This window comes from Coregonus clupeaformis, chromosome 19 (genome assembly GCF_020615455.1).
Source record: "Coregonus clupeaformis isolate EN_2021a chromosome 19, ASM2061545v1, whole genome shotgun sequence".
NCBI lineage: Eukaryota > Metazoa > Chordata > Actinopteri > Salmoniformes > Salmonidae > Coregonus > Coregonus clupeaformis.
The window spans coordinates 1,602,684-1,627,715 of record NC_059210.1 but is presented as its reverse complement, the minus strand read 5'-3'; the positions used below and the strand labels follow the sequence as shown (position 1 = coordinate 1,627,715).

Genomic DNA, 25,032 nt, shown 5'->3' with positions numbered 1-25,032 from the left:
CATCAGCCTCCTCACGCTGATAGACTACATCAGCCACACTATCCTCTTTGACTTTCTTTCTTTCTTTCTTGGTTGAATGCAAATGGCTGGTGACATAACTACAGTCCAGGTTAGGATGGGATGCCATTCCTCCAAGAAAGATGAGTCCAACCGAAATCCAGAGCTTCTAACCACCATCCTCTCCTGTTCTCCTTTCCTCCCTCCATCCCCTCTCAGTGGTGTGTTTTCACATTGAGTGCTCTGTAATTATGCCCTTACACAGATACTGGAGGAGCTTCACTCTCTCTTTCTCTCTCTCTCTCTCTCTCTCTCTCTCTCTCTCTCTCTCTCTCTCTCTCTCTCTCTCTCTCTCTCTCTCTCTCTCTCTCTCTCTCTCTCTCTCTCTCTCTCTCTCGCTCTCTCTGTCTCTCCCTTCCCTCCCTCTCTCCCTCCTCCTCTCTCTCACCATTCCTTCCTACCCTCTCTCTCTCCCTCTCCCCTGCCTCTTTCTCTCTATGAACTACATACTCTGGTTCCCTTCTCTCAGATGAAGGGTAGGTTTTGAGGTCCAGATCAGTCCGACTCAGATGTTTGTGGTTTGGCACATCTGCTTGTAAACCACCTGTGTAACTGGTAGAGATGATAGAGACCACTGTGATGTTTCCTTGGCATTCCCTGTGGAACACAGACCCTGGTAATTACAGACCAGGATAGGGAATGCTTGTCTCTCATCATAAGCTAATGCAGCCATTGATCTCATCATCTTACCGTACATGTGTTGGGTTCTCAGGGGAAAGGACCCAGAAGCATGAGTGTTTTATTGAATGTTTATTAAAGGTTCATTGCGTTTCTATGACTGTGATTTTATATGATGTTCACCCTTTTGATTGTGGTGATCATGGCCTGCAGACCGAGTCTTGTCTTTACAGAGTTTAGGGGATTATTAAGATAGAAATATGATGCATAGAGCTGGCACGATTCCCTACTCTAAATGACAGAGAATCATGTATGTTCCACACATCACATTTCTATCTGATTGCTGTGTAATGTTGCAATCTATGAAAATAGTCCCAGGTTAGCTTTTCTGGGTCAAACAGGGGCTCCAGAGAGAGAGTTCCAGGGGCCCAGGGGAGGTGGTGTGTTTCCCCCACTCTGGGCTTCCTCTCTGAGTGTGGGCGTAGGCCCGACTGGAGGAAATGTGCTGACTCAGCCCCTGGAGTAAGGCACTCAGTTCACCCCGACGGAGGGAGGGAGGGAAGGGAGGGAGGGAGGTAAGGGAGAAAAGTTCCAATCCAAACAGACGAGGGAAGGGGGGGGGGGGGACGACGACACAGTAGGAGGGTCAGCTGGAAAAGCCAGCTGTAGTGTGTGTTCCATTGTGTGCACGTGTGTGTTTGTGTGTGTGTTGGGGTTTGATATAAGGAGCTGTGTGCAACCAGCATTGAGCGATGCCCTGTTGTGTGGTGGCGACTGAAGCGAGGAGGGTAACCATGGCGATGCCAGACCATAAACCACCCCAATTAACGTCACAACCGTCCAAGTGCAACATTCTGCCCACAACGCAACAGATTATGTGGTTGTTCCCTACATCCCACAATGACACTCAATATATATATATTGCATTAGCTGATTGACTTTGACATTCTATGGAATAGTGAACTCAAGCATACCTGCACTGCACACAAACTATGTTTGGTGGTTCATGTCCGCAGTGCATACACTAACCAAACTGTCATTGGTCCAGGTCTGGAGTATCTCATGCCCATTGGCTCAGTCAACACAAGGAGTCTGGGCGGGATCTATCATCAGACATCAAAGTGGAGCAGGCTACTGCTTGGTACTTTGAAGTGATCTAAGAACACCAGAGCTCCCTCAGAAGCTTGGCTCGAGTTTCTCAAACAGACATGATGTCAGATTACATAGGCTTTATGATCTAGCCTACATGATATATGGTCTAGACGAGTAGTTGTAGTACACATGTGGGCGTCATATGATAGCTCAATTTACATAGGATGGATAATGATGATGCGCTCTCTAATTTGTGTAAGTACACCCACTGGTTTTCCTGTATTGTAAGGGTGAGTTTGGATTGTGCTTGTAGGTTGCCCATCACTTGTAGGTTACCCATCACTTGTAGGTTGCCCATCACTTGTAGGTTGCCCATCACTTGTAGGCAGTGGCGGCTCCTGAAAAAATTCTCAGGAGGGGCAATTTTTCTGATGATTTAGGTGACCTACACACATTTTTAAAAAGATATGTCCAGCAACAACATGAAGACAGGGGCAGCATATAAGTCAATACCAGAAGCATTTATTGACTGATCTCAAAAGTGTTGGCTTACAAAAGCAAAATAAGTTATCACAGTAAAAATAATCAAGGGTGTTCTTTCACATTCCTCAACACTGCATAAACAATATGTATGGCTTTGTAAAAATGAACAACCATATTCTGGCCAATTGTATAGATTTGTAAATATGAACAACCATATTCTGGCCAATTGTATAGATTTGTAAAAATGAACATGAACAGATTTTTTATTTTTTTGAATGGCAGTACCTTTCAAACATGTCTGCTTGCAGTAAGGTAGCACTCACAAGGTGGCCAGAGAAAGAGAACCTTTCTTTGGTGTGATCCAGGATGGTGTTGCAGACCTCTTCAGACAGCCTCTGCTTCTCCTCTTCTCTCAAAGCTGTTATGGGTCTTTTGGCTCCTGTTGCTTCTTGCAGCTGCTGTTGAGAGGAGTCCCTGAAGGCAAACAGACCAATGTGTTTGTTGGCTTTGTACAGTATTGTTGTCTATGTGATGCACAGGTATATGCAATGTATCCATGTATAGTACAAATACTTCAGTTCCACTTAAAATGGGCAGGGATGCATAAAGTCTTTAGTGTTTAAGTTAGCCTTTGTGTCTCACATAGCCTGGATGTTCAGCACAGTATACAGTGGTGCTCATAAGCTTATGATCCCATGCTAAAGTTGACTAAAAAGAGGAATAAAAAAGAAAAGAAAATTGGTGTCCTTTTTTTTAAAGGTTGGATTTTCCAACTTTTTTAATTAAGTCATTAAGATCAATTTCCAAAAGATGATTTTTTTTATTTTTTTATTCCTCTTTTTAGTCAGCTTTAGAATGTGTTCATACACTTATGAGCACCACTGTACAGTACACATAGTATATAAAATAAGATAGATTACACCACTGGCCATATATAATGACAATAATGTAATTTCAAACACAAATGCAGTCTCCTTTCATGCATACATTTTCAAATAAAGCTCTGCTTTGAGAAAGATCGAATGATATTGTTTAATCTTTATCTTACCTTATGGCCTGCACACTGCTTGCGAAGCTGTCGAGGGCACGTTTGATAAAGACAGCATCGATGTCCTTATTCTGTAGCTTCTGGTACGGTGGGCTGGTCAAATGAACCCAATGAACCCGTCCGGATGGCTTCAAAACATTCTATGAGGTCGTCTCGATTCTCGTAGACAGTGTTCACGACTCTGCTGTTGCTAACCTCATCGTTGTGGCGGCGGACAGCTAGCCTGTATCCCTCATCCAGTTGAGTGGCAATATTCACTCTCACCAAAGCAGACAATCTCAAACAGCTATCAATGTGGGTCTTTGACAGCTCATTTTTCTTAATCTTTTCTGAAAGATGGTGCATGTCGGTTACACCAGTCGCTGTCCAAGCGTTGCTGTCTGCCGTTCATGGTTACGTTACGTTACGTATGACGAAAGCGCGTAAGTGCAAGCCCTCAGACACCCATAGAGAATGTATTGAAAGCTCAGAAATTTGAAAAAAAAATATTTTACATTAGAGGCTATGAGAGACTTCTGGGCGATTTTCAACCTGACTGAAATCGCCCTAAAACGGGCGGGGACATTTGAAGCACGACTTTAGCCTGATTGGACATTTAGTGGCTGGCAGATCAGACGTGAACACTGAACTACTGTTGCCATGATATAATTGATTAGAAAAAAAATCCCTTCCTTTTCCCGTTTGGCAGTGCGTCGCCCATATCGCCCTATTGAACACACCGCCCATGCTTGTAGGTTGCCCAACAATGAGTGTACAAAACATTAAGAACACCTTCATAATATTGAGTTGCATCCCCCCCTTTTGCCCTCAGAACAGCCTCAATTTGTCAGGGCATGGACTCTACAAGGTGTCGAAATTGTTCCACAGGGATGCTTGCCAATGTTGACTCCAATGTTTCCCACTGTTGTGTCAAGTTGACTGGAGGTCCTTTGGGGGGTAGACCATTCTTGATTCATGCGGGAAACTGTTGAGCATGAAAAACACAGCAGCGTTGCAATTCTTGACACAAACTAGTGCGCCTGGCACCTACAGTGAGGGAAAAAAGTATTTGATCCCCTGCTGATTTTGTAAGTTTGCCCACTGACAAAGACATGATCATTCTATAATTTTAATGGTAGGTTTATTTGAACAGTGAGAGACAGAATAACAACAAAAAATCCAGAAAAATGTATGTCAAAAATGTTATAAATTGATTTGCATTTTAATGAGGGGAATAAGTATTTGACCCCTCTGCAATACATGACTTAGTACTTGGTGGCAAAACCCTTGTTGGCAATCACAGAGGTCAGACGTTTCTTGTAGTTGGCCACCAGGTTTGCACACATCTCAGGAGGGATTTTGTCCCACTCCTCTTTGCAGATCTTATCCAAGTCATTAAGGTTTCGAGGCTGACGTTTGGCAACTCAAACCTTCAGCTCCCTCCACAGATTTTCTATGGGATTAAGGTCTGGAGACTGGCTAGGCCACTCCAGGACCTTAATGTGCTTCTTCTTGAGCCACTCCTTTATTGCCTTGGCCGTGTGTTTTGGGTCATTGTCATGCTGGAATACCCATCCACGACCCATTTTCAATGCCCTGGCTGAGGGAAGGAGGTTCTCACCCAAGATTTGACGGTACATGGTCCATCGTCTCTTTTGATGCGGTGAAGTTGTCCTGTCCCCTTAGCAGAAAAACACCCCCAAAGCATAATGTTTCCACCTCCATGTTTGATGGTGGGGATGGTGTTCTTGGGGTCATAGGCAGCATTCCTCCTCCTCCAAACACGGCGAGTTGAGTTGATGCCAAAGAGCTCGATTTTGGTCTCATTTGACAACAACACTTTCAACCAGTTCTCCTCTGTATCATTCAGATGTTCATTGGCAAACTTCAGACGGGCCTGTATATGTGCTTTCTTGAGCAGGGGGACCTTGCGGGCGCTGCAGGATTTCAGTCCTTCACGGCGTAGTGTGTTACCAATTGTTTTCTTGGTGACTATGGTCCCAGCTGCCTTGAGATCATTGACAAGATCATCCCGTGTAGTTCTGGGCTGATTCCTCACCGTTCTCATGATCATTGCAACTCCACGAGGTGAGATCTTGCATGGAGCCCCATACCGAGGGAGATTGACAGGTCTTTTGTGTTTCTTCCATTTGCGAATAATCGCACCAACTGTTGTCACCTTCTCACCAAGCTGCTTGGCGATGGTCTTGTAGCCCATTCCAGCCTTGTGTAGGTCTACAATCTTGTCCCTGACATCCTTGGAGAGCTCTTTGGTCTTGGCCATGGTGGAGAGTTTGGAATCTGATTGATTGATTGCTTCTGTGGATAGGTGTCTTTTATACAGGTAACAAGCTGAGATTAGGAGCACTCCCTTTAAGTGTGCTCCTAATCTCAGCTCGTTACCTGTATAAAAGACACCTGGGAGACAGAAATCTTTCTGATTGAGAGGGGGTCAAATACTTATTTCCCTCATTAAAATGCAAATCAATTTATAACATTTTTGACATGCGTATTTCTGGATTTTGTTGTTGTTATTCTGTCTCTCACTGTTCAAATAAATATACCATTAAAATTATAGACTGATAATTTCTTTGTCAGTGGGCAAACATACAAAATCAGTAGGGGATCAAATACTTTTTTCCCTCACTGTACTACCATACCCCTTTCAAACACACTTAAATATTTTCTTGCCCATTCACCCTCTGAATGGCACACATACACCATGTCTCAATTGTCTCAAGGCTTAAAAATCCTTCTTTAACCTGTCTCCTCCCCTTCATCTACACTGATTGAAGTGGATTTAACAAGTGACATCAATAAGGGATCATAGCATTCACCTGGATTCACCTGGTCAGTCTATGTCATGGAAAGAGCAGGTGTTCTTAATGTTTTGTACACTCAGTGTAGTTATGCATTGCTATATTTAGTTCCTGTATGACGTTTTGAGTGTGTCCTAATAGAGTAGTAACACATTTTGTTATGGGAAATGCAGGCTCTTTAAGGTGAGAGGGGAAAACATCTGGTTTATTTTCTTGTCCTGAGTTTGTAGGTGTGTGTATTTGTCTGTCTGTTTCTCTGTCTGTCTGTCTGTCTGTCTGTCTCTCTCTCATTTACAAATGGTGTCTGTAGCATATCCGCCTCGTCTGGTGTGTTTAGTCTGGGGACGTGACAGCTCCACACACACACACACACACACACACACACACACACACACACACACACACACACACACACACACACACACACACACACACACACACACACCACCTAGGGCCTCTATCATCGGAGTGACAGGAGAAGGCAGAGTAGTGTTTAAGGACCCGTCAGACATCAAGACACACGCATGCACACACACACACACACTAAAGAAAGTATGGTGGGCGTTATATACTGTCAGCCCATTATAAATCAGAACACCATTCTGCGACGACAACAACAAAAAATGAATTTTATGTATTTATGCAGAAGGTCTCAAGTTCACCTTTGGAGCTAGTAGACCCAAACATGTACCCCCTCTGGCCCCCTTTATCTTCCCGAAAACCCTTCACCTCTCTTGCTTGGTCCGGGAATGATAACGGACTACCCCCCAGCTTAGACATTCCTCCAACCGTCTCCTGTAGTTTCTAGGTGTGTCCACATCTTGACTCAAGTGGGGGGTTAGTGTTTTTGAAGGCCCGGCCAGCAGCTATATATTTTGTTATATAAGACTGTTGACATGGGGAGTTTTGTTAGTGTACAGCAGTGAGTGTTGGAGAGAGAGAGGGGTTTGTTTGCATGGTTTGGTGTTTTAGTTCATAGCCCTGAGTGTTGTTTGAGGGTTGTCCTCTTCGCTCCATGTCACCTAGGTCTAATTCCCACTTTCTTTAGCGATCTGAGGTTTTATTGCGTATTGTTGCTCCTCCACCACCCGTTTTGACCACCCCTGTTGGAGGTAGGCTTTAACTTGTTATTCCTCTCTAGCCAAAAGAGTTCACAACACAATACACTGTGAAATTGGTCATCAAACTCTTAGGTCTGTTGGCTGAAACACGTGTACAGTAAGAAAGCAGGCAAAAGACCATGTATGCTGTCATGCAGTTAGTTTATGCCATTTACAAAACTGGTCCAGGACTGCCTTTATGATATGGTCTGGGGTGTGGAAAACTGATCAGAAATCAGGGACAGAACGTTACCAACGTCTCTTTCAGCTTGATACTAAGGTGCTTGTTTAGTCCTAGGCTATGCCCTATCTCTCTCTAGAATTTAATTTAAAAAAAGCTATTTTTACATCAGCAGTTGTCACAAAGTGCTTATACAGAAACCCAGCCTAAACCCCAAGCCCTCTGTCTCTCTCTCTCTCTCTCTCTCTCTCTCTCTCTCTCTCTCTCTCTCTCTCTCTCTCTGTCTCTCTGTCTCTGTCTCTGTCTCTGTCTCTGTCTCTCTGTCTCTGTCTCTGTCTCTGTCTCTGTCTCTGTCTCTGTCTCTGTCTCTGTCTCTCTCTCTCTCTCTCTCTCTCTCATCCCTTTCATACACAGACCGAAATCTCACAAATTGACCATGCCTGCTTCTTTTTGAAAGGGGTAGGTGGTAAAAAACTAATAAAACCCACTTAAAGACCTAGTCATGATTCCTGCATTTTCACAGAACCTGTAACCAAAATACAGCCCCCTGCTCCCACCCAATCTAACTGCTACGCCACCATGTCTGTGTCAATGACTGATTTCACCTGTATTGCTATACTTTGCACTTTAAAGTAAATCTCAGCTCTGTTAAAAGTACACTCAAGAAAAGCTATTGTATTTATTATAGTGATTAAGGAGTAACATTAAAACAGACTAATAAGCTCCACCAACATTAGACAACTATACAGAAATACCTAAAATTGCTGAAATAAGTAAATCAAATCAATGATGAGAGAATAGTCAGATTAACTGATAATTGAACCAAGAGTTTTGCCATGAACCAAGAGGTTTTGAGTTCAAATCTCAAGTGAGGATATGTTGAATAATAATTACTGTATAAATAAACATGCACAATATAATCATGTACTGTATGTCAACGTGTGTAAAAATATGGAAGTGTCTGTGTGTGTGTAACCAGCATTGGTATAAAGTACTTAAGCAAAAATACTTTAAAGTACTGCTTAAGTAGTTTTTTTGGGTTTCTGTACTTTACTATTTATATTTTTGACAACTTTTACTTTTACTCCACTACATTTCTTAAGAAAATAATGTACTTTTTACTCCATAAATGTTCTCTGACACCCAAAAGTACTTTTTACATTTCGAAAGCTTGCAGGACAGGAAAATTGTCAAATTCACACACTTATCAAGAGAACATCCCTGGTCATTCCTACTGCCTCTGATCTGGCGGACTCACTAAACACAAATGCTTTGTTTGTAAATTATGTGTGGAGTGTGCCCCTGGCTATCCGTAAATTAAAAATAAAATCGTGCAATCTGGTTTGCTTAATATAAGGAATGTGAAATGATATATACTTTTACTTTTGATACTTAAGTATATAGAAATTACATTTACTTATCTTAACTATATTTTAATCCAAATACTTACTGGGTGACTTTCACCTTTACTTGAGTCATTTTCTATTAAGGTATCTTTACTTTTACTCAAGTATGACAATTGGGTACTTTTTCCACCACTGGTAACCTGTTGCACAGCACTTTTTAGTTAAGTTTCCCAAATAATAATGTATAGTTGAATGAACATATGAGAAATCAGAGCAAGATTACTGAATGTAAGTACATTCAGAGGTGAATGTATCAAACCAGTTGCTGTGATACGTTATTTGTTGTTGTGCACTCTCCTCAAACAATAGCATGGTATTCTTTCAGTGTAATAGCTACTGTAAATTGGACAGTGCAGTTAGATTAACAAGAATGTAAGCTTTCTGCCCATATAAGACATGTCTATGTCCTGGAAAGTTTGCTGTTACTTACAACAGTCATGCTAATCACATTAGCGCACGTTAGCTCAACCGTCCCGTATCCGGGATACCGATCCCGTAGAGGTTAAGGTAGCACGGCTGTGGAACCAGTTACTTAATAATAATTAGTTGAAACAACTAAATTTATTTTTACACTGTACCAGCAAGAAAGTGCTAAATAAAGGTTTGTTTGAAAGAGGGTCATATAAACATTGCCTTATATTCTTTACAGGTAATATACCACATCTTCTGTCTGAAATGGGTATCTGTCTCTCTATCCCTCTCCCCCCTCTCTCTCAAAGGATAATAAGATTACAACAGGAATGTGTGCAAGCTGCGGTTTGTATAGCTATAGACTCCCAGTCTTCTCCATAGCTGTGAGAGTAAAATATGGATGTGTATTCTAACCTCGTAAATGTATCTTGCAGACAACGGTATGCACCATCTCAATGCCAGACGCACTGATCAAAAGTTTAGGCCACCATCCCCAAACTGTACATCACTATCATTAATAGAGCTGTCAAGGGGGTCCTTCAGGCTTTTACAGGGCCTACTAGATATTATATCATTACAGGTGTCCGGCAAAAACAATACGTACTGTACGTCAATTGAGACTATGCCCAAATCACTCTGTACTATGTGAATTGAGACTATGCCCAATCACTTAGTGCTTAGATGTAATAGATATTATATCATTACAGGTGTCTGGCAAAAACAATATGTACTGTACGTCAATTGAGACTGCCCAAATCACTCTGTACTGCTGTGTGTAGAACATTCCAAACCGTTTCATTAGCTGTCAGATTTCACATGTGGAGGGGATGCAGATAATTGCATGACCATTTACTATGACATAATGCATTACTCAATAGGTGTATCAAAATATACCACCCTAGAATCTTTATTGCTCCTCACAGAGTTCAACTGAACTGATTTAATGGAATCATCCAAAACACACAAGCATGGTCTGTGAGGAATTATGCCTTTGCAGGGGTTAGACGATATAGATAGACAGTTTCATCGTGAGTGTGTGTTTTCTGTCATAGTGGGAGACCTGGTGAATTCTCTACAGAACAAACCACAGATAGGACCTATGATTATATGCTTAGCTAACCAACCATAACTTCTAGGGTCCTGTCAATGGACCTCCACTATTTAGAGTTCATATGATGTAATCAGTAATAACACATGTTTATGACACGCTCTACTGGAACTGAAGGGCTGAACCATTAAAGATAGAGGTGTGTGTTCTTTATCTACAGAGCAGTTCTGTATTGATGTGCAGAGCATAACACGCATATCACCCCCATAAACTCAACTTGAAGCGATCCATACCCTTTTCTCACGCCCAGTGAGACACACACACACACACACACCTAAACATCCAGCTATGCATTTATATGGGATGTACCTATTGTTTGTCTATATAAAAGGTTAGTGAATGTATATGTTCCCAGAGCTGTAAATCAACTTTGATGGCAGGGAAGATTCCTCAAATCTTATGCCAGTGCCAGCCTCGGTTGGACAACTCTGTGGAAACTCGTTTTTCTTTCCATCTGCCTAGTTGGTTCTATAAGACTGTATAGTTATTGTGTATTGTATGATACTTTGTTGTTGCCGTGGTTGGTTTTGTCTACATACACCTTTGACTACGTCAGTCAGGTTGTGTTTGTTTCCCAAGAGTCTTTGAATGCTGTTGAAACGGTATTGCCTACAGAGTGTGTTGACATCAACTTGGTCATAACCACATTATTACATTACGCCTATGCTGGCCATGAGTATGATGTGTAATATCCCGTGTGTTTGTGAGTGTGTGCTGTCTAACATTCTATTGTTTGTGTTCTGTGTCTTTTTGCAGCCATGGAGGAGTTGGTGTGTGAGCTGCGTCTGTTCCTGGACCTGCTGGACAGGGAGTATCTGAGCGCTGGGGTCAGGGAGAAGAAGATGCTCATCTCCAACATCCTCCACAGGGTCCTCAACGCTAATGGTCAGAACTGCAACTATTTTACAACATAATCTTACACACAACCATCACATAACCTTTACACAACCCCACTCCACTCATCTCCGACATGCTTCACAGGGTCCTCAACGCTAAAGGTCAGAACCTTAACACAACCTTTACACAACCTCATGGTCAGACCTAGAACCATCACATAACCTTTACACAAAACCTCAGTCCACTCATTTCCAACATTCTGCATAGGGTACCCAACGCTAAAGGTCAGAACCACAACCTTCACACACCCTTTGTCCATTTCAACCTCAGTTCAGTTAAGGTCAGACTCCCAACCACCGCACAACAACTATTACACAACTTTAGTCCATTCAGTTCACCTCAATCCCTATTATATGTAATTCTGTTCCATCGTATTGTTTAGAAACATAACATGGATGAAACCAAATTCCATTTATTATCCCTTCTTGTGTTTACATTGCAGTTTTCCACTGTCTCTAAAATCTCTCTCTTTATCTCTCTCTTTCTCTCTCAGAGCCCTCGTTCAAGTCAGAGATCCACAGCAGCCTCCCGGCCCCCCCTCAGATGCCCCTCCCAGAGATCCCACACCCCTGGCTGGTAAGACAACCTCACATCACCTCTGACCCCTAACCTCTGACATCACCACCTTTACATCACTTTACCCCGCTCTGACTGACAGTCAACTGACTGGGCATGGTAGTGAACTGACTGGGCATGGTAGTGATTTGTACTGGATCAGGTCGCAACACTGCCTATAAACTTGATTGATCGCTTGATGATGTTTATTGTCACTCAAGAGGAAATTCCTTCCACATTCTTCAACCACAAGTAACTTGACACATTGAGACATGTTGCATGAGCTCAAGTCAGATCGCATGGAGTACTCTGTCCCATGAATGTCACGTCCAATCATATTGGAGGATGTTGTAACCATGTGAACTGTTTCAGGGCGTTTTTACAGTCTCTTATAAATCAGTAGGAAGGGTAGTTCTGAGATCAATATGTTTCTGCTTTCTCACCACCTCCCAACCCCTGACAATCATCAATAACACATAAGCAGGGTTTAATGTGTGTGGATGTGTGTGTGTGTTGTGGGAACAGAAAGTGTGTGTGTGTGTGTAATTTGTCTCCGAGCGGATGCGTCTGATCATATCCAGGTGTGCCGTGCTATCCCATAAACCCCCTTCACCATGACAATAACCCACAACACCTTGTTCTTCAGCGCTGTGGTAAGGAGTGTGTGACACACACACACACACACACACCGCTTTACTTTCTTGATATTTCAGGACTTTTTGGGGAGTACAAATGTTTGACCATTAAAAATCCTATTTTCCCTAAACCCTAAACCTTAACCTTAACCTTAACCCAAACCTTAACCTTAACCTTAACCCCCAAACCCTAAACCCTAAACCTAACCCTTAAGCTTAAATTAGCATTTTAACAAATTCAGGACATGAAAAAAGTCCTGACTTTTCAAAAAGGTTATTGTTTTACCTTGTCAGGACATTCGGGTGAATTGTTAGGACATTGGGGTCCCGATAAGGTAGGAAAACAAGTACACACACACACACACACACACACACACACACACACACACACACACACACACACACACACACACACACACACACACACACACACACACACACACACACACACACATTCCCCCTTACAGTGCAGTTTGTAATTAGAACCATCCTACCTCTGTCCTCTCCTGACCCCAGTGTGTGTCTGGACTCTGGAACTCCAGGCTGCACTTCCCGGAACACTTTGGGGGAGGAAGGGGTGGAGGGGGAGTAAGAGGAAGATGAGGAGGAGGAGGAGGAGGAGGAGGAGAGGGGGTTAGGGAGGGGTTACGGGGTCATGCAGTCTCTTTCTCTCTCCCTCTCCCTTTGAGATTACCATTCATTACATTGCAATGCTGACCTCTGGAAAACAGTCCAAGTAGCTGTGAGTTTTTTCAACCATCTTTGGTTTCAGTTCACATACAGTGAATCTCCCCCTCCAATGTTCTCTCCCTCTGTCTCTCCCTTGGTAACTCTGTCTCCTCCATTCCTGTAAGTAATAAACCCTATAGTGTATGTTAGGGAGAGAGAGGGAGGGAGAGGGAGAGAGAGGGAGGGAAAGAGAGAGAGCGAGAGAGACAGAGACAGAGACACGCACCCAGGGCAGAGAGAGTAGGCGTGCGTGATGCATGAGCCACACTCTGTCTGTGACCGGCCACGGCCCAGCACTCCCACACACTCTTGCCAGCGTAGCACACAAGGGGACGTTAACAATGCTAAAAAGCCGATTGGACGTCTATTACCAAAATGCTAGAGGAGAACGTAGAGGTTGAAAACAACGCTAGGAAGCACAGGCAAAATATCAAGATATCAGTGGCAGCTGTACATAACTATTTTCCTTCTCAAACACGGCAGAAAGCTAACACTATGGTGCCCCGTCTCCTTATTAATTCATCCACTTACTTAGCCCACTACATAGAAAGTTCAACCAAATACACAGCTGGAGAGTATAGGAGATCTTAGACAGTTATAAGATATCTACCTAGCAAACATTTAGTAGTGAATTGCATACAAGTGTAACTTCATCACTTTGTGTACGCTGCACAACAGAGGTTCACCTATAGAGAACCCTATGGACTCAGCACCTCCCGCTTTCTGCTGTTATGTTCTTTACAAACAAACACGTGATTGGCTCAACTGTTCTGGGGAACTACGGTACGCTTCATAATGGAAAAGAATGTGACAGGTGAAATGAAGAACGCGATCTGCTTTATCTCCTAATGTATTGCACAAGTTGACTGCAGGGATTTACTTAAACAGTAGCTACAAATATTCAAATGTGTGAAGAAACTTCAAATAAATAGTTTCAACGTTATTGACGGTATTTAAAAACCATCCCGTGGGTATTTCCAAATACCCCGGTATACGGTATTTACGGTATACCGCCCAACCCTAATTGATGCTGTGTCGAATGGATACCAGTACACAGCCATCTTGGTTTAGTGCTATAACTCCATTTTGTCATACAGAAAGTTTGTGTCTTCGCTTGGCTGGCTGGTGGAAGAGTTTGTGCTCCCTATCCATTCACTGAATTCTAATGGCTGTAATTGCATGAATGCGATGCACTGAGTGTACAAAACATTAGGAACACCTTGCTAATATTGAGTTGCCCACCGCTTTTCAATTTGTCGGGGTATGGACTCTACAAGGTGTTGAAAGCGTTCCACAAGGATGCTGGCCCATGTTGATTCCAATGCTTCCCACAGTTGTCTGAAGTTGGCTGGATGTTCTTTGGGTGGTGGACCATTCTTGATACACACAGAAAACTGTTGAGCGTGAAAAACCCAGCAGCGTTGCAATTCTTGACACACTCAAGCCGGTGCGCCTGGCACCTACTACCATACCCCGTTCAAGGGCATTTCAATATTTTGTCTTGCCCATTCACCCTCTGAATGACACACATAAACAATCCATGTCTCAATAGTCCCAAGGCTTAAAAATCATTTTTTAAACTGTCTCCTCCCCTTCATCTACACTGATTAAAGTTATCAGAAGTCAGGATAAGACCCAGATGCAGACAGTTCGATTCACAGATGTTTATTAACAAAACAGGGGGCAGGCAGACGACAGGTCAAGGGTAGGCAGAGTTCGGTAATCCAGGGCAGAGTCAGTAAGGTACAGAACGGCAGGCAGGCTCTGGGTCAGGGCTGGCAGAGTGGTCAAAACCGGAAAAACTTGAGAAACAGGGGCTAGCGAGAAACAGGAGTACGGAAAAACCACGCTGGTAGGCTTGACGAGACAAGACGAACTGGCAACAGACAAACAGAAAACACAGTTATAAATGCACAGGGGATAATGGGGGAAATGGGCGACACCTGGAGGGGGGTGGAGACAAACACAAGACAGGTGAAACAGATCAGGGTGTGACAGAAGTGGATTTAACGGGTGACATCAATAAGGGATCATAATGTAGCTTTCACCTGGATTTACCTGGTCAGTCTAGTATGTCATGGAAAGAGCAGATGCTCCTAATGGGGCGGCAGGTAGCTTAGTTTGTAAAAGCTTTGTGCCAGTAACCGAAAGGTCGCTGGTTCTAATCCCCGAGAGGACTAGGTGAAAAATATGTCGATGTGCCCTTGAGCAAGGCACTTAACCCTAATTGCTCCTGTAAGTCGCTCTGGATAAGAGCGTCTGCTAAATGACTAAAATGTAAATGTAATGTTTTGTACACTCAGTGCATAGCATTGTGTTGGGTCAGCAGTCCTGAAATTCCTAGAATAAGCATAATAACATCCTTTAGCAAAGTCATCTGACATGCTAACATGCTAACACAGACCCACTCAGTCAGTACAGAAGAGTTGTGATGGTCACATGGGTGGCATTTATTCAGGTTAGCTTAGCGATTAGCAGAGAAAGAGACTGTTGATAGAGGCAAGGACCTCTGTCGCTAAGAATTGTTATTTGTGCCAGGGGAGCTGACTTTTTATTGACCCTTTCTCCACACACACGTACACACACACTCACACAGACACACACAGACACACAAAGACACAGGCCCTTATATCATTAGGGATCAGGAGACCGTTACAGGATATCGTTTCATCAGATAGACAAAGATTGGGGCATTTTATTCTAACCGGCCAAATCAACCTCACTTTGAACCACCCAGCAGGCTTCCCTTCCTGTATGTGGTGTGTGTGTTCGTGTGTGTATGTCTGTGTTCGTGTGTGTGTTCCTGTGTATGTGTTTGTGTGTGTGATAATGTGTATGTTTGTGTGTGTGTGTGTGTGGGTGTTAGGGAAGATGTATGAAGGAGTACTGTGTGTGTATGTTCAAGAGAGAGACAGCATATTGGAGGTGTTCATGTGATGATTTCTTCACCACTTGTGAAACCTGTGGCCTTGAATGATTTCAACCCCATTAAGAGTTCCCTTCTTTTGCTCATTCCCACACAGTAGCCCCAGTCTTGTGTGATTCCAGTCTAACCCTGTCCTCAGTCAGGGCCAGGCAGGAATGCAGGGATCAATAAAATGGTTGTTCGTCAACACAGTCTCACGACCCTATCGCACTCCTGTTAACACACAGACTGTCTGTAGAATAGAGGATGCTTAGTGTCTTTACCTCGAGAGAATAGATAGATAGTAAACAAGGTTACGGTCCTGTAGCCTGGTTAAACCAGTGAAACCATTGTTTCACTAAGTGAGTACAGGTTTCAGTCTGGTTTAACCAGGCTAAGGGCTCTTAACTCCAGGACAGGAGTTTTCCTGATCAGGTCACATGGTCAGGGTGTCAGGAAATAAAAGTATTGAGGAAAGGATTGTCAAGGGTTAATGTCGGTTGTAGACAGAGTGAGTTCCTTGAGGCTGCTGACAGTATGTTTGTTGATTGACAGGACCCTTGAGGGGTGAGGATGGAAACTGTTTCATGTGTAGAGAGGGATCTGGATACTTAGGTCTCTTAGTTTTCTTAGTGGAAGCATAAAATACAGTTGAAGTCGGAAGTTTACATACACTTAGGTTGGAGTCATTAAAACTATTTTTACAACCACTCCACAAATTTCTTGTTAACAAACTATCGTTTTGGCAAGTCGGTTAGGACATCTACTTTGTGCATGGCTTTAGAAGCTTCTGATAGGTTAATTAACATAATTCTAGTCAATTGGAGGTGTACCTGTGGATGTATTTGAAGGCCTACGTTCAAACTCAGTGCCTCTTTGCTTGACATCATGGGAAAATCTAAATAAATCAGCTCAGAAAAAATATTGTAGACCTCCACAAGTCTGGTTCATCCTTGGGAGCAATTTCCAAACACCTGAAGGTACCACGTTCATCTGTACAAACAATAGTACGCAAGTATAAACACCATGGGACCACGCAGCTGTCATACCGCTCAGGAAGGAGACGCGTTCTGTCTCCTAGAGATGAACGTACTTTGATGCGAAAAGTGCAAATCAATCCCAGAACAACAGCAAAGGACCTTGTGAAGATGCTGGAGGAAACAGGTACAAAAGTATCTATATCCACAGTAAAACAAGTCATATATCGATATAACCTGAAAGGCCGCTCAACAAGGAAAAAGCCACTGCTCCAAAACCGCCATAAAAAAGCCAGACTACGGTTTGCAACTGCACATGGGGACAAAGATCTTACTTTTTGGAGAAATGTGCTCTGGTCTGATGAAACAGAAATAGAACTGTTTGGCCATAATGACCATCGTTATGTTTGGAGGAAAAGGGGGTTGCTTGCAAGCCGAAGAACACTGTCCCAACCGTGAAGCCTGGGGGTGGCAGCATCATGCTGTGGGGGTGCTTTGCTGCAGGAGGGACTGGTGCACTTCACAAAATAGATGGCATCATGAGGAAGGAAAATGATGTGGATATATTGAAGCAACATCTCAAGACATCAGTCAGGAAGTTAAAGCTTGGTCGCAAATGGGTCTTCCAAATGGACAATGACCCCAAGCATACTTCCAAAGTTGTGGCGAAATGGCTTAAGGACAACAAAGTCAAGGTATTGGAGTGGCCATCACAAAGCCCTGACCTCAATCCTATAGAAAATTTGTGGGCAGAACTGAAAAAGCGTTTGCGAGCAAGGAGGCCTACAAACCTGACTCAGTTACACAAGCTCTGTCAGGAGGAATGGGCCACAATTCACCCAACTTATTGTGGGAAGCTTGTGGAAGGCTACCCGAAACGTTTGACCCAAGTCAAACAATTTAAAGGCAATGCTACCAAATACTAATTGAGTGTATGTAAACTTATGACCCACTGGGAATGTGATGAAATAAATAAAAGCCGAAATAAATCATTCTCTCTACTATTATTCTGACATTTCACATTCTTAAAATAAAGTGGTGATCCTAACTGACCTAAGACAGGGAATTTTTACTAGGATTAAATGTAAGGAATTGTGAAAAACTGAGTTTGTATTTGTCTAAGGTGTATGTAAACTTCCGACTTCAACTGTATGTAGCTCCTCCTTTGACCTTCAGTCACTGGCAGTACTCAGGGTATACACGCACACACACACACACACACACACACACACACACACACACACACACACACACACACACACACACTTACTCACTAAGCGGAGGAGCTTCTTGAGTCATTTTAAAACTACCCATAACTAGTGTTGTCACGATGCCAGATTTTTGACTTCGATACCAGGTTAAGTATATTAATACCAAACCTACTGAAACGGTACTCAATACCAAAACGATACTCGATGCTGAAACAATACTAGGGCAAATTTTTTTATAACATATTAGCTAAAGACACAGAATAACCACTGGGCTTTCTTTTTTTTAAAACATTGAACAAAATGTTGATAACTGGTAGAACAAATCAAATTATATTCTATATTCAATTTCTTGCAAAAGATAAAACAACATATTAAATAACAGAAGAATACCTTACATTTTTCTTATGCAAAATCAATTACATCTAAACTGTTTTAACATGTAATTTGATACATATCAGTGTTAATTTGCTCATCTATGGCCATAATATTGGTTCAAATGACATTCATTAGACCTATAATTAATTATTAATTACAGCTAAATAATTGAATGTATTAAATGAATAGTTTAGTTCCAAAATGACATAAAACACACTTTGAAGCTCATTTCTGAAGCTTCTATATTGCAATAGTCTATAGGCCATAGAAATTCAATGGAATTTACACAGCATAGTACTATTCGCAGAGTGCATTTCACTTCCCAGGGTGCAACGCTTCGCCCAGGGCTGCTGGCTGGCTAGTGGCTACTGGCTACTGCTAGCAAGATGTGAATTTCACATTACTTTTGGGTTGTGTAATCATATTATAATGCTCACATGAATGCCATGCTGAATATATGTTCATGTCATTGTCACTCAAAAATAATTATAATTTAGTAGAATGACAACGCTACAATGCAAATATCATGTGTAAAATAGTTTTTTATGTCGTTTTGGAACTAAACCTCCCTTGCACTGCACTGCTTTGTAACACCTTTTGCTTAGTTGTTTCGTCATCATCTGCTCTGTAATCAAAGTATTCCAATAGTTAGCTTCTGCAGCCGGTTTTGTCAACAAGGTATGATGTTTTCGCTTGAAGAAGCCATGCTGTCGGCATTTTCTCTCTCCTTTCGCTTGCTTCACAAAAGTGGCTCGCACTGTGTCAGCTGCATGCGCAAGCGCAGCCTGGCTAGCTACTGCCCCCTTGAGAAAATTCAGTCAAATTACTAGACAGACTCGATCCTCTCAATGCATATATGAAGTGAGACACATTTGACAAAGTACTGAAAGTAACAAAAATTCAAGTACCGAACCGTTTTTCATGTTCTAGTAGTGGAAAAGTACAGCAGTTTTGGTATACAGTGCAACACTACCCAACCCTCACCTCATAAATCTGTGTATCAGACAAAGAGGATGAAGGGGGAGTTTCTTTACTCTTGTACTCCATGTTTCACACACACACACACACACACACACACACACACACACACACACACACACACACACACACACACACACACACAGCTGGCTGTAATTAAGCAGTCATAATTGCAACCAGGCGTTCAGATTGACACAGACTGACTGAAACCTCATGGGAAAAGCTGAGTCCATCCTATCTCTCTCTCTGTCTCTCTCTCTCTCTGTCTCTCTCTGTCTCTCTCTCTCGCTATATGTCTCTCTCGCTCTCTCTGTCTCTCTCTCTCACTCTTTTTCCTCTCAACTACACTCCCTGTGGCGTTTCAACAGCAGAGTTTCAATCTACACCTTCACCCTTACCGATAGCCATCACACAGGAGGTTAGGCATGTACAGTCGTGGTCAAACGTTTTGAGAATGACACAAATACTAATTTTCACAAAGTCTGCTGCCTCAGTTTTGATGATGGCAATTTGCATATACTCCAGAATGTCATGAAGAGTGATCAGATGAATTGCAATTAATTGCAAAGTCCCTCTTTGCCCCAAAAAAACATTTCCACTGCATTTCAGCCCTGCCACAAAAGGACCAGCTGCCATCATGTCAGTGATTCTCTCGTTAACACAGGTGAGAGTGTTGACGAGAACAAGGCTGGAGATCACTCTGTCATGCTGATTGAGTTAGAATAACAGACTGGAAGCTTTAAAAGGAGGGTGGTGCTTGAAATCATTGTTCTTCCTCTGTTAACCATGGTTACCTGCAAGGAAACACGTGCCATCATCATTGGTTTGCACAAAAAGGGCTTCACAGGCAAGGATATTGCTGCTAGTAAGATTGCACCTAAATCAACCATTTATCGGATCATCAAGAACTTCAAGGAGAGAGGTTCAATTGTTGTGAAGAAGGCATCAGGGCACCCAAGAAAGTCCAGCAAGCGCCAGGACCGTCTCCTAAAGTTGATTCAGCTGCAGCATCGTGGGCACCACCAGTGCAGAGCTTGCTCAGGAATTGCAGCAGGCAGGTGTGAGTGCATCTGCACGCACAGTGAGGTGAAGACTTTTGGAGGATGGCCTGGTGTCAAGAAGGGCAGCAAAGAAGCCACTTCTCTCCAGGAAAAACATCAGGGACAGACTGATATTCTGCAAAAGGTACAGGGATTGGACTACTGAGGACTGGGGTAAAGTCATTTTCTCTGATGAATCCCCTTTCCGATTGTGAGTGAGCCGAGGTAGTGGGCTCACTCACAATTTTGCCTAAAAACACAGCAATGAATAAAGAATGGTACCAACACATCCTCCGAGAGCAACTTCTCCCAACCATCCAAGAACAGTTTGGTGACGACCAATGCCTTTTCCAATATGATGGAGCACCTTGCCATAAGGCAAAAGTGATAACTAAGTGGCTCGGGGACCAAAACATCGACATTTTGGATCCATGGCCAGGAAAATCCCCAGACCTTAATCCCATTGAGAATTTGTGGTCGATCCTCAAGAGGCGGGTGGACAACCAAAAACCCACAAATTATGACAAACTCCAAGCATTGATTATGCAAGAATGGACTGCCATCAGTCAGGATGTGGCCCAGAAGTTAATTGACAGCATGCCAGGGCGGATTGCAGAGGTCTTGAAAAAGAAAGGTCAACACTGCAAATATTGACTCTTTGCATAAACTTAATGTAATTGTCAATAAAAGCCTTTGACACTTATGGAATGCTTGTAATTATACTTCAGTATACCATAGTAACATCTGATAAAAATATCTCATAACACTGAAGCAGCGAACTTTGTGAAGACCAATACTTGTGTCATTCTCAAAATGTTTGACCACGACTGTACATGTAAAACTCAGCAAATGAGTTCCATCTGTGTTGATGTTGGCGAGTGCCCACCCCTTACACACATTTTCATAGAGAGCCGCTCACACACACACATTTACTCCTTTCTCTTTCTTGTTCGCATACACACGCTCGATATACACATATTTGTACGTGATCAAAAGTATGTGGACACCTGCCTGTCGAACATCTCTTTCCAAGTTGGTCCCCCCTTTGCTGCTATAAAAGCCTCCACTCTTCTGGGAAGGCTTTCCACTAGATGATGGAACATTGCTGCTGGGACTTGCATTTACATTTAAGTCATTTAGCAGACGCTCTTATCCAGAGCGACTTAGAAATTGGTGCATTCAACTTAGGACTACCACTTTTTTTTTTTTTTTTGGGACAACCACTTTTTTTTTTATGGGGGGGGGTGGGGGGTAGAAGCATTACTGTTATACTATTCCAGGTATTCCTTAAAGAGGTAGGGTTTCAAGTGTCTCCGGAAGATGGTCAGTGACTCCGCTGTCCTGGCGTCGTGGGGGAGCCTGTTCCACCATTGGGGTGCCAGAGCAGCGAATAGCTTTGACTGGGCTGAGCGGGAACTGTGCTTCCGTAGAGGTAGGGGGGCTAGCAGGCCAGAGGTGGATGAACGTAGTGCCCTCGTTTGGGTGTAGGGTCTGATCAGAGCCTGAAGGTAAGGAGGTGCCGTTCCCCTCACAGCTCTTGCTTCCATTCAGCCACAATAGCATTAGTGAGGCGATTAGGCCTGGCTCGAAGTTGGCGTTCCAATTCATCCCAAAGGTGTTCGATGGGGTTGAGGTCAGGGCTCTGTGCAGGCCAGTCATGTTCTTCCACACCGATCTCGACAAACCATTTCAGTATGGACCTCGCTTTGTGCACATGGGCATTGTCATTCTGAAACAGGGAAGGGCCTTCCCCAAACTGTTGCCACAAAGTTGGAAGCACAGAATCGTCTAGAATTTCATTGTATGCTGTAGCGTTAAGATTTCCCTTCACTGGAACTAAGGGGCCTAGCCCGAACCATGAAAAACAGCTCCAGACCATTATTCCTCCACCAAACTTTACAGTTGGCACTATGCATTCAGGCAGATTCGTCCGTCGGACTGCCGGATGGTGAAGCGTGATTCATCACTCCACTTCGCGGCTGAGCTGTTGTTGCTCCTAGATGTTTCACTTCACAATAACAGCACTTACAGTTGACCGGGGCAGCTCTAGCAGGGCAGAAATTTGACGAACTGACTTGTTGGAAAGGTGGCATCCTATGACGGTGCCACGTTGAAAGTGACTGAGCTCTTCAGTAAGGCCATTCTATTGCCAATGTTTGTTTATGGAGATTGCATAACTGTGTGCTCAATTTTATAAACCTGTCAGCCACGGGTGTGGCTGAAATAGCCGAATCCACTCATTTGAAGGGGTGTCCACATACTTTTGAGTATATAGTGTACATGCTCTGACTGTATCTTACTCTTACACACACATACTGTACACACACACACACACACACACACTCCATTCTCCACTGCACTCCGCCTGGCTGTGTTGGTGTCTCTGAGGCAGACAAGCTCCATTTGTGTTTCATTTCCTCTCTCTCTCTCTCTCTCTCTCTCTCTCTCTCTCTCTCTCTCTCTCTCTCTCTCTCTCTCTCTCTCTCTCTCTCTCTCTCTCTCTCTCTCTCTCTCTCTCTCCATCTCCTCCCCCTCTCAACTCCTGACTGAGACAACTCGCTCCTCCTCCCCCTTTCCTCCCCAAGCGCTCGTTAAGATAAATATGCGTCTCAGCCGAAGGTTTTGTGTCCGAGTTAGTGTAGACACACACACATGCACACACAATAATACTCACACAGTGGAATCACTCTCCTGCTGTGTTTGTGTGAGTTCCTTGATTTTTTTCTCTGTGTGCTTGCCTTCATGTCAGTCTACTGTAGAACGTTTCCACACATGGGAGTCTATACGCACACACACACACACACACACACACACACACACACACACACACACACACACACACACTCCTATCCCTACCGTGTACTGAGTTGGTCTTGAGTATATTCTTAAGGGGGCTCGTTTTGCAAGTGTGTGCATTGTTGAAAACCTTGTGGGGTTTGAAAAGAAAATAACTGAAAAGAATTGCTAACTACAACCACTGAAAGCCATCGGTCTATCACAATGGCCATTGCCGTGTTGGGGTTGGATAAGCCCGATCCTTCTTTATTTAGTCAATCCAAATGTTTTCTAACCTAAAAGAGAAACACATTTAGCGCTGGCATGTAACAATATCACCGTTCTAAATGAAGCCTTGATGTTCGTACACAGTATGAGCCTGGAGCAGCATCAATCACTTCCCAGTTAATCAATTTCACCCATTTAGTTAGTTGCTTGTGATTTGTTTGTGGTGTTCGTTTCAATATACTGTAGTATTGATGGCAAACATTGGCAAACTTGGTCCTGTCATCACATGCTGAGGCATTAGTTTCTCAGTGGTCTTCCCCTACTTGGTGGTTGGTCTAACCACAGTTGAATACAGTGACCTCACCATTGTATTGTGCCATAGACAAAGGCAATTAAATATGATTTACTGTTAGCACACAACAACAAATCCTTGAGGAAACAGCTCCCACAACTCTGTGGAAACGGCACATCAAGCGGTAAATCTGCATTAATCACATTTTTGATTACAGTAAGGAAATCTCATGACGACCAGTGACACTTGATGGGACCATGGCGTGAAGAGCCACCAGCTCCATGGGCCTTTATGCATATAAACGCTTTTGGAGAAAAAAATCCCTGAAAACTGGAGCACGGATGGAAAACCAATTTCACTCCTTTTTCCCAAAAACGTTTTCAAAGACCGTTTTAATAGGGCCAAGTCTCTCTCTATTCCCATCGATGATGTGATCTAACTGACTATATAAAGAAACTAAGTGAAAACTCACACTGCCTCTAAAACGGAATAAAACAAAGCATTAAGATCAAGCTGAATACGTATTTGACACAGTGAATGAGACCGCTCTTTCAAACTAACTGAATGAGGACTGACTGTAGGCAGTTGGCAAGGACCAAGCTTCCTGTGTAACTAAGTAAGTGAGTGTGTGTTCGGTATGTGAGTGTGGATGTGTGTTCGGAGTGAATGAGTGTGGATGTATTTTCGGGGTGAGTGTGTGTTGCTGTTTCACCATGCCAGTTCACTCCCAGTACAATAGGCAGAGTCCATTCCAGCCCAAATAGACACTCAGGGGGCTGTCCAACAAAAGCAGGAGCCTTCTCGGCCCCCTCTATCCCAGGCTCTACCCCCGACCAATGTTCCCTGTAAGCTGTCCGCGTGCACGGGTGCGCAGTAGCCCCGAGACTGCCATGCAGCTCCCCGGGACTGCCGCACAGAAGAAATATCAGCCCACGGAGAAAAGCACGAGATTGAACTTCAACTTTCTAGAGCAGTGGCCACCAACAGATCGATCACCAAGGCATTCCTAGTCAATCGGCAAATATTTCTGTAAATCACCCAACGATAAAGCCTTGTGTTCTTATTTATTTGTATTTGTCTCGGGCTGTTAGCGGTAGGTGCACCCGATTCAGCTGCCCTGCGCGGCTGGTAGG

At 43.3% G+C, this 25,032-nt stretch overlaps 1 protein-coding gene across 3 annotated transcripts in view; it reads left to right on the top strand.

Annotated features, from left to right (window-relative positions):
* Positions 1-25,032, top strand: part of LOC121554269 (actin filament-associated protein 1) — a 142,876-nt gene that overhangs the window by 85,330 nt on the left and 32,514 nt on the right. For all 3 annotated transcript variants that reach the window (XM_041867739.2, XM_041867741.2, XM_041867740.2), the window contains exons 2-3: positions 11,059-11,187; positions 11,693-11,775. In XM_041867739.2, coding sequence (XP_041723673.2) covers positions 11,059-11,187; positions 11,693-11,775 — 212 coding nt within the window. The remainder of the gene's footprint in view (positions 1-11,058; positions 11,188-11,692; positions 11,776-25,032) is intronic.